General features: G+C 37.6%; 1 protein-coding gene across 1 annotated transcript; it reads right to left on the bottom strand.

Annotated features, from left to right (window-relative positions):
- Positions 1 to 9,779: 9,779 nt before the first annotated feature.
- LOC129942756 (pro-corazonin-like) lies at positions 9,780 to 10,514 on the bottom strand. Its single transcript, XM_056051815.1, has 2 exons — positions 10,327 to 10,514; positions 9,780 to 10,250 (listed from the first exon to the last, which is right to left on the bottom strand). Exons 1-2 carry the CDS (start codon positions 10,512 to 10,514, stop codon positions 10,037 to 10,039), a joined length of 402 nt encoding a protein of 133 aa, XP_055907790.1. The 3' UTR covers positions 9,780 to 10,036.
- Positions 10,515 to 11,074: the final 560 nt, after the last annotated feature.

The following is an 11,074-nucleotide window of genomic DNA, read 5'->3' as shown; positions in this document are numbered from 1 at the left end:
CAAAATGCAGTTAAGCGGATGCAGTCCATACTAGTGAACGGGAGCAGTCTTAAGTGTTCCATAGAGGGATCTCTCAACTTGCACCTTTCTCTTACCTTTTTATTCTGGAGTTCCTCTGTTTTTAGTCACCTTCACCTCTACCTAATGAACTGTATAGTTTTTTCAAATCTGTTACTTTTTTTTTGAACCATTTATATTAAAACTTTTCAGATAGTTTACATTAAAATTTTGATACGATTTTTTTTAATTACATTTAAATTTAATTTTTTTCAAGTTTCTTATTCTTTTTGAAAGTTCAAATTTAGATTTTTTTTTTTAATCGTTTTTTTTCTGGACAAAATTCTGTACATTTAATGAATTATATTATTTTTTACAGTATAAAATTCGAAAACAATTTCTTTTTAATTTCTTCATCATAAATTTTGTTAAATTTGAACTCTTCATTTGTTTTTTTTAATTGATTTTTTTTTCTGAAAAAAAAATTTGTACATTTATTTATACCTTCGGTTTATAGTTTTTGTTCAACTTCGTTTTTTTTTGCACATTTTCCGTACAAGATTTTTTCGTTTTCTCAGATTTTTTTTATATAATTATTGGTAAAGATGCGTAAGCGAGTTACCCGGTCGAAAACCAAAACTTCTTTGCGAAGTTTAAATCATAGGTCGCAATTTTTGACCGATTCGTTCGCAGACCTAGGTGTCACGCAAGCCACTGCAGAACCACTTCCTAGGCAGTCAATAAATGGGGCTGATCACGCCGAAGGAGCCGCTTCCTTGCTGTCTCAGACGACGGATGGTAGGCGACGTGAACAAGCACCAACTCCGAAGCCTCGTGAGTCCCTTGGGAGAAAAGAAGACGAGCTGACAGGGTATATCCAGGAAGTTGTCACTGCTGCGGTTGGAGCCAGTCGAGCGGAGGATTTCCGTTTTTTCACTGGAGAGATGGAGCGCACCAGATCGGCTATTCGTCAAGAAATGGCAAGTGTGATTCGAGAGACGCTTTCGGCACAAATTCCGGTTGTTAGAAGTACAAGCCAGTCCAACCCAGTTGAAGCGCCTCGCCATTTTTCTACGTCTCGTGAGCCACCCCGATCGCCGCCAAGATCTTCCTCCCCTCCTCCACGAGCACGGCCTCCTCCTCCACCGTATCCAGCTGCAGCAGACACTTCGAACATGGATGAATTTTTAAGAAGGTTACATGACCTAACTATGAGTGAGCCGAATGACCACCACCAGGCTCCTCGCCGTCCCACCAGCTTTCGGTATCATAATTTTCACAAGTGGGGGCTAAAATTCGATCCAAAAAAGATGACAATCGATGAGTTTCTTTTCCGTCTTGAAAGGCTGAAGTCCAGTAACAATGTAACGTGGGACGAAGTTGTACTAAATTTCCATCATTTTGTTACTGGACCAGCAGAGACCTGGTTTTGGGTTTACATGAAAGGTAACCCAGAAGTTCCTTGGTTGGTACTGAAGGATGCACTCATTGAGCAGTTTCGGAGCCTGGAATCGGACTCCGAGCTGTCAAGGAAACTTACCGACAGGCATATGGGTCCAAACGAGTCTTTCGATGATTTCTATGCTGCTGTTCAGAAACTGAACAGCATGTTAAGAACTCCAAAAACAGACATAGAGATCATTGAACTTCTGAAGACCAATGTTCGGCGTCAGATGGGATTACTCCTCATCACCTTCGATACGAGGACCCTGACTCACATGGTGTATGTCTGTCGGAAAGTGGAAAAGTACCTCCTTGATCGCGAAGCCGGAGCCCTGAAGCCAAGAACAGGGGCAATTGCACCACCGCGCCGAAATGCAATCTCCGAGCTGCTCATTGAGGAAGAAAAACTAGAAGAGTTTCCACCGGAAGTAGAGGCCTTTCACCCTAAACAGAAGGTCAGAGACACCCACAACTACACCTGCTGGAATTGTAAGGGTAAGGGTCATTCCTTCTTCGAATGCCCTGACCCCCAAAGGTCGCTCTTTTGTTTCAAATGTGGGTGGGACAATACCACCTCTCCACAATGTCCTCGATGTTCGGGAAACGTGTCGCAGAGCAGTTTGAAGACCCGGGGGAATTGCTCTCTGGAGAAGAACCCGGAGTCTCAATAAGAAACTCTTCGAACTCACCACCTACAAACATCAACTTCACACCTATTCCTCCAACCACGCTTTCCAACCCAGTTCCTGTAACCAAAACCTTATCCACACCAATACCTCCAGTTCCTGCGCCCAGAATCATACTCACCCCAACACCTCCGGTTCCTGCAGTCCGAATCCTATCCCGACCAATCACCAACACTTCTTCTGCGACGGACAATAAATCACCTGTCGTTCCCAAGATTCCGATCAAAAGCCTGCATGAAAGGCTTCAAAATTACATGGAAGTCCGGAAGAGGATTTTTGGAAACCAAAACACCGTTGTCTCGGAAAAGGTTGCTAAGCTGAGGAGGAAGTTTCGGGAAAAGAAGAAATCCTTCAAAGCCATTGAAGCCACCACGCTATGCAGCTCAGACGATCCTCGTCCTTATGCTAAGGTCCACATTTTTGGGAAACCCCTTTTAGGATTACTGGATAGTGGAGCCAGCATAAGCTGCTTAGGTGCAGATGGATTGGATTTTCTTCAAAAGCACGGCCAAGAATTCTCGAAACTTACCTCCAAAGTGAAAACCGCCGACGGGAAACAACAAGCTATTGTGGGTAGAATCAGCGTGGACATCACTTACAAAGGGATGACGAAAAAAATTCCCCTCTATTTGGTTCCGTCTTTGCAGCAAAACTTGTACCTGGGAATCGATTTCTGGAAAGAGTTTCAGATTGCACCTCAAGTGATCTCCGAAATCTCTGCAGTTCCTAGCCTGGATGTGACTGAGCCTAATGCTCACGTGCTATCCGAACAGCAGTCAAAGAAGTTGCGAGATGCCATCAGCCTGTTTCCTTCCTCTGCTGTAAAAGGCTTAGGAAAAACTACGCTAGAGGTACATACCATCGACACAGGGGATGCTGAGCCCATTAAGCAACGTCATTACCCGATCTCTCCCGCGGTACAGAAACTGTTGTATGAGGAATTGGATCGCATGCTTAAACTCGGTGTTATCGAGGAAAGTACCAGCGCATGGAGCTCTCCTGTGGTCTTAGTACGAAAACCCGGCAAAAATCGTTTGTGCTTAGATTACAGGAAAGTTAATGCCAAGACAAAGAAAGATGCGTATCCACTTTCTCATATAGACGGTTTGCTATCGCGTCTGCCAGAGACACATTTCATTTCAAGTGTGGACCTGAAGGATGCTTTTTGGCAGATCCCTCTGGAGAAAGCTTCTCGGGAAAAGACGGCGTTTACTGTGCCCGGTATGCCCCTGCTGCAGTTCACCGTAATGCCATTTGGTCTCTGTAATGCTCCGCAACGCATGGTCAGATTAATGGACAAAGTGGTACCTCATGAGCTGCGAGAAAAAATCTTCCCATACTTGGATGATTTGCTGGTCGTGTCAAGCACGTTTGAAGAACACATTGAACTGTTAAAGATTTTGGCTGGTCGTTTGAAGGAAGCAGGACTTACAATGAACGTCCAGAAGTCGAAATTCTGCTTCAAGGAATTGAAGTACTTGGGGTACATAGTTGGAGACGGTTGCTTAAAGACGGATCCGGATAAAGTGACGGCCATTTCTGATTTTCCTACACCCACAACACCGAAACAAGTGAGACGCTTTTTGGGAATGGCAGGGTGGTATAGACGATTTGTTAGAGACTTCTCTTCACTAGCGGCACCGATGACAGATACGTTGAAGAAAGGTAAGAAATTTGTCTTCAACGAAGAAGCAGTGGAAGCTTTCAACCAACTCAAAACAGCCCTAACTTCCGCTCCGCTTCTGGTGAACCCAGATTTTTCGAAGGAGTTCATCATCCTTTGCGATGCTTCTAACACCGGTGTTGGTTGTGTGCTTAGCCAGCTGGACGAAAGTGGTAATGAACGTCCTATTTACTACCACTCTCAGAAGCTCAACTCGGCCCAGCGAAATTACAGTGTGACTGAGCGTGAATGCCTAGCTGCTGTCATGGGTGTTCAGAAGTTTCGTGCATACGTAGAGGGCCATCCGTTTAAAATTGTAACCGACCATGCAAGTTTGAAGTGGTTGATGAATCAGAGGGATCTCTGCGGTCGTTTGGCGAGATGGAGCTTAAAGCTACAGGGATATGACTTCACCATAGAGCACCGAAAAGGATCGCAGAACGTGGTACCCGATGCGCTTTCGCGAGTACATGGGGTTGACGCTTTGATTTCCGAGGTCTCAATGTTGAAAGATCCCTGCGATGTGTTGCATATTGATCTTGAGGATCCTAGTTTTAAATCTATGGAATACCTCAAGCTCATAGACAGCATCGAAAAACAAAAAGACAAGCTACCTGATCTTCAAGTGTCGGAAAATTTCGTCTACAAGAAGGTCAAACATTGCACAGGGAATCCGGTAGAGGATGACCTCGTTTGGAAGCTTTGGGTTCCTCAAGCGCTAACCGAACGTTTAATCGCTCTGGCACATCAGCCGCCAAAAGCTTCGCATGGAGGTATCGCAAAAACGCTATTCCGTCTACAGCACCAATTCTTCTGGCCTAACATGGCAGCCCAGGTAAAAACGTTCGTTGGTAGATGCGACATCTGCAAAACCACGAAAGCCTCAAACGCCATCTTGAGGCCTCCGATGGGCAAGGCATTTTTGGCCGAGAGACCCTTTCAGATGTTGTACATCGATTTTCTGGGTCCTTATCCCCGCTCAAAGGAAGGCAATACCCATATTGTAATTGCGTTGGACCAGCTGACCAAGTTTGTGGTAGTAAAAGCTCTGCGTAAGGCCACTACGGACACCGCTTTGAAGTTCCTACAAGAACAGGTGTTCTGCATTTTTGGAATACCGGAAACACTTCTCTCCGACAACGGCAAACAATTCACAAGCTGTGAGTTTGAAAGGAGAATGTCATTGCTGGGTATAAACCACGTTAAAACTGCTGTATATTCACCTCAAGCGAACGCCAGTGAGAGGGTGAACAGATCCCTTCTTGCCGCAATTAGATCATACATTGACCCGGACCAAAGGAACTGGGACAGCAACTTACAGTCTATAGCCAGCGCTCTCCGAACAACCACTCATTCAGCGATTAGTATGTCACCATACGAAGCATTGTTTGGACAACGCTGCATAGAGCATGGCTCGGATTATAAGTTGCTCCGGAAGTTGAACGGATTGAACAACTCGAATGTAGAAGTTGTCTCGAAAGCGGCACAGATGAACATCATTCACGCTTATATAAAGAACGCTTTGGCTACAGCTCATACGCAGTACGAAAACGCCTACAATTTGCGAAGTAAAGAAATTAAATTTGCCGTCGGAGAGGAAGTGTTTCGCAGGAATTATGCTTTAAGCGACGCATCAAAGAGGTTTTGCGCTAAACTGGGTCCGAAATTTGTCAAAATGAAAATCGCAAGGATAGTGGGGAACAATCTGTACGAGTTAGAGGACCTAAATGGGAAAAAGGTTGGCATCTTCCACTGCAAAGACCTAAAGAAATGAATACCTTTATATGCCCGGCTACAGTCTGTGCATGAGACGGAAAGAGAAGTCAAGGTTTCTTTTCTTCTTCTTTCAATGCGATAGATCTGTGGAAAGAAGAAGCTTTGTAGGAAACCTCGGATTATAATAATAAAGAATAATAAAGAATAATAACACCTAAATAATAATATTAAACTATAATTCATATAAATACCTCATAATTATATCTAAAATAATAATATCAAAATATCAATTATAATAATACTTGCTATAATAAAACATAATTATAATACTAATACTTAATATAATACTAATACATAATAATTCAACATAAGTATAATATCTTAACCTAATAATAATACATATTAATAATACATAAATACCCATAATAATACCCTAACATAATATTAATACCTATTAACAAAACATAATAATAATAAATAATAATATTTGTAATAATATCTTAACTATAATATTACCTACTTCTAATAATACGTAAGCCAATAACCCTATAATTAATATTATAATAATACCTACTTACATACTGAAATAATTAATAATAATAACAATAATAATAATAATATTAATAATAATAATAATAGTAATAATAATAATAATAATAATAATAATAATAATAATAATAATAATAATAATAATAATAATAATAATAATAATAATAATAATAATAATAATAATAATAATAATAATAATAATAATAATAATAATAATAATAATAATAATAATAATAATAATAATAATAATAATAATAATAATAATAATAATAATAATAATAATATTAATAATTAATCGAACGATCCAGAGTGTTCCTACAAAAGCAGAATATTCCAAATACCGATCGTAACGGTCCATCACATCACCCGATGTACACACCAAAAGTACAAAAGCACATACCAGATTGTAATTTACATCGCTAATTCACCAAACTAGCAATTAAATCAAACCAAAATCTAACTGACCAACGTGTCATGCGATATGTTTTTTAACATTCGCAGGTATATGCAGGGATACATAGCTAATCATCCGATCATCGATCCCGTTGATTGCTGTGGGGTGATTAGCTATGTAATGATGCGGGTGATGGAATGGACCGTTGCATGCTCGTATTAGGAGATTGGTCGAAAAGAGGAGGAGCCTCATGCACCAAGGCTAAACGGGAGTTAAAAGCCGAAAAAGTAGGTCAGTTGGTGACAAGCTTTAACCGTGTGCGGTACCTAAACAAATTATAAGTTCTAGAAAAGAAAGTGAAAAGAAAGAAAAAAGAAAAAAACTTTGAAATAATTAAAATTGCGAGTAAAATAAAGAAAAAACAAATACGGATAATTAATAATAATAGTTAATTAAATAAATAAAATTATACTGGCGAGAAATTAATGCAATTAAATTAAATAAAAAGCTGTGGTGGAAAATATTAAAGAAAGTGGCTAGTGTTAAATTAACGAAAGAAAAAAAAAGCTTGTGATAGTTAAAATTAAAGGAATTGTCAAATAATTGACAACTATAAAAAAAAAAGGAAAACAAAGTTAAATAAATTATATACCTACAAAAAAATAAATAAGAAAACACTTTAAATATAACAGTGAACCTCTACCCACCCCACAGTGTCGCAAAGCTCCACCATATACCCAAAACCGCCAAAACTCTTACCTCCACCGCCGCGTAGTTTAACTCGCAAAATTAAGATTAATCTTCATCGTTATTATCACCATCAACATCATCATCATCATCATCATCCTTCTCATCCTCATCATCATTATCATCATTCTCATCCTCATTATCATCATCATCATCATCATTCTCATCATCATCATCATCATCATCATCATCTTCATCATCATCAGCATAAACCTAAAGTGTAATAGTGTCCATTGTGTGCCTCCCTTCCTAAATCCTGTCGCGATCCCAAACCGCTACCACATTACCCTATTTTTTTTATGTGCTCACCTTTTCCCTAATGCCCAGTGTTGTGTAATATAGTGTGTTGTGCGTTTGTGTTCATTTTTTTGAAATATTTTTTTATCCTATTATTCTTAATTCTTTTATGATCTATTATCGGCTATTTAATAATAAAAAAAAAAATATAATAATAATATTAATAAAAGAAACCAAACGGTAAAGTAAAAAAAAAAAAAAAAAAAAAATAAATAAATAAATAAAATAAAAGAAAAGGAAAATTTAATTGAAAGACAAAAAGAAAAAAAACCTCTTTACCCCTTTTATTTCTTTTCCAATAGCAACGACAACCACCGTGGTGCACTACTGCTGGGACGTCATGTCATTGGTAAGTTAATTGTTTTGAATTTCAAATATACATTGATTGATTTATTTCATTTTTTAAATTTCATTTTGATTAAAATTTCCTATAAATTCCGCTACAATTAACTGAGATAATACAAAAAAAAAAGGTACTTACCGTAATAATCCCTGTACATAAAACCAAAAAAAAAAAGAAAGTTTAAATATTTAAAAAAAAAAAAAATGTACTTACCGACCTAATCCTATACCTATAAAAAAAAATATATAAAAAGAAGAAAAGTTAAACAAATGTTACTTACCTTAACCTAAAAGTAAATTTAATTAATTATTAATTTTGTTTAATTTTTTTCTTTACTTACCTTATACCTACCTACAAGATAACAAAGAAAACATTTTTATAAATGATAATTGTTATATTTAATAATTTCGTTTTATCTATTTACCGTTAAGTAACTTTTTTTTTATAACGTGGTTGAAAATAAAAAAAGAGGCAAACAATAAAATTAAAAGTATTTTCTTCTCGATCCTGATGGTTGAGGTTCTATTTAGGGAAGTGATTTGAAATTTCTGGTTTCAGCATGGGGATACTGACGGCCTAATACCATCCCAAAGAGGTGGAGGTGATGAAAAAGTAAGAGGGTAAGGCATACGAAGGGGGTGCAAGTTTGAGTAAGGGACTACTGCAGGAAATGGAGGTTGCAGTAGTCAAGGTGGTATCTTCTAGATACATGGGCGGGCAAATCCTCCGAGGGTCAATACCATCATCATCGACCCTCACCCCTCTATAGAGAACACTCCCCCCTCAGAAAGCTGGACATTTCGGGTTCCCATCTTTTTATTTTTTGATTTTATTTGGTAGGCATGAAATCGTAACACCGTCCAGAACAGCGGTAGCAAGAACCCCCCCTCCGGCGAGCTAGCTCGTGCTTTTCGCAAGCATGCCAAGCTGCCGTTGTCTGGACACCCTCACCTTCCTGCTGCCAGGATCAGCCTCTAGTGCCTGTGGCTAGGGGTTGTAATGGTGGTAAGGTAAGGGAAGGTGAGGAACAGCCGTTATTTTGTTACAAAGGAGAAGAATGTTTGAAAGTTTTTGAATTACTTTCTAATAATGACATAGAAAAAGACACAGAGCTTGGTAAGACATTCAACATTCAAGTAATACGGCTAAACACTGTATCTGCTCGTACGTACTTGAAAATACGATGAAGTTGTTCTCGAAATAAGAATTTCCTGTTGGATCGATTTAAATTGGTCAAGAAAAGTGACTATTTCATACCAGTTTTTAGAATGACAGACGATTAAAAATAGTGAGACATTAACTTTGTTAGGATAATTTTCAACGTTCTTACTTAAATGCTCTCGAAAAGACAGATGCCAGTTAAACTAAAGTTTGACTTATAGACGTCCAAAGAAAATAGGAAGATCAGAAGGGTAGAAAAACGTCTTACATTTCTGTCAAACTCAGAATTTAATGAGTTTTGAAGAACCACATCCGAAGAGCAGGGTTTTAAATCTAAAAGCGAATATGAGATTACTTTGAAATTTCAAACAAGGGTTCATTTTTAGAAATGAGAAAAAGTTTAGGAGAAATGACAGAGCCCTGAGGCATACATGCACTTTGTGATTTACAGACTTGATCTTTCCAAAAGACTATTTCTAATAAAACAAGTGTAGGATTTGTCAACACCGTAGGTTCACTTTTTAGATAAGGAAGAATGATACCAAGATCTAGAAAAATGCCTTTGACAATAGTGCTTTCTTCATAACGATGTATGAAGTTAGTTGTGTTGCGAAGCTTTTCTTGTAACCAAATCTACCAGCTCTTAGCAAAAAGTCAACTTGTTTAAGTATTTTTTCAGGTAAAATTTTTTTTTATTTTTTTTTTTGTTGGGAGTTGCGATTATTCAGATATATTAAACATATTTTTAATCCTCCATCATTATAAATAAAAAAGACGTTAAAGGTGTTTTGTTTATCCATAAATAATTTTCTATAATTGTCAATTTAAATTATTTAACGAATACAAATTTTATTTGATATTGATTAAGAACAAAGTTCAGGACGCATTATTATAACTTGTGGTAGCATAACAACGCGTAGTGGCTTAAGTCCAAAAGCGATTCATTTATAATATAGGAGATTGGAGGAACAATACGGTGCGGAAGTGATGTGGTTGTTGTTGTTGTTAATTTTGGAAGGGCTGTTACAATAATTAATCCTTCAATTTTGCTTTGTGGAGAACAAACCATCAGCAGACGACGAAGACGAACCAGAAGCTGCCAAATCTTCGAAAATTTCATTTGATTGATGACGATTACTGCTGGTGATGCCGCCAACGTTTCCGTTTGAGAAAAGATTGCCACCAGCAGTAGCCGCATATGATGGTCGGATGAAATATGGATTTTGAATGAAACGTTGTAATTGAATAATACATCTATAAAAATTAAGGGTTTGAATTAATGAATAATCAAGTGAATCTGTGAATATATAATAATAATGAAAAAAAATACCTTTCTAAACGTCTCTCGGACTCTGATGGAACTTCAAATACTATTTCAGCCATTGTTGGATCCTCTTGAAGTAAATGAGCTGATGACCTCTTGCCGTTTGTCCAACCACGTGAATATTGGAACATTTGTCCCATGCAGCTCATGACGATGGCAAGGGAGACCAATGAGAAGACCACAAAGCGTAGCATGATACCTAAGGGTTTTAAATCTGTAAAATATGAGAACATTTTAAAAGTGAATGGCAGTGCCATCTAGATTTGAAGTTTTGAGAAAGTGGTTTGAGTCACCACGTGATGGTTGTGGTAAAAGATTCAAGAAAATGGTTGAGGTTTCTGAAGAAATAGTACAGTGAATGTCAAACTGTGATTTCTTGAAGATATAATTATAGCAAAAATTGTGACAGTCTTTCTAAATTATTATAACTCGTTATATTGTTTTTGAACAATTTTTAAGAACATTTTTTGAATATTGCGCTTTTGAAGTTTTAATAACTTCATTATTTCCAATACGCGTTCCTTTTTATGATATTTAGTTATAGTTAGTTGTACTTCCATAAATATTAATATTTTATATAATTACCAATTATTTTGTTGTCAATCACAAGAAAGTTACTTGATGCTTCTTGATAGAAGATTCAAACTTGGACTATAATCTTCTTAGTGTGGTTTAACCCTTTTATAGTCCAAGTCAATCCTCAATCAATCTGACTTAAAAATATATGAACTTCGAAGCTTATATGTACATACAT

This window comes from Eupeodes corollae, chromosome 1 (assembly GCF_945859685.1).
Source record: "Eupeodes corollae chromosome 1, idEupCoro1.1, whole genome shotgun sequence".
Classification (NCBI taxonomy): domain Eukaryota; kingdom Metazoa; phylum Arthropoda; class Insecta; order Diptera; family Syrphidae; genus Eupeodes; species Eupeodes corollae.
The sequence above is the reverse complement of the archived record's forward strand: the minus strand, read 5'-3'. Positions and strand labels throughout refer to the sequence as shown.

Bases quoted from the DNA above. Each gene is read 5' to 3' on its own strand.
- LOC129942756 (XM_056051815.1), bottom strand. From the start codon at position 10,514: ATGCTACGCTTTGTGGTCTTCTCATTGGTCTCCCTTGCCATCGTCATG. The intron at 10,251-10,326 runs GTATTTTTTTTC...TAATTTTTATAG, and splicing joins TCCGAGAGACGTTTAGAAAG to ATGTATTATTCAATTACAAC.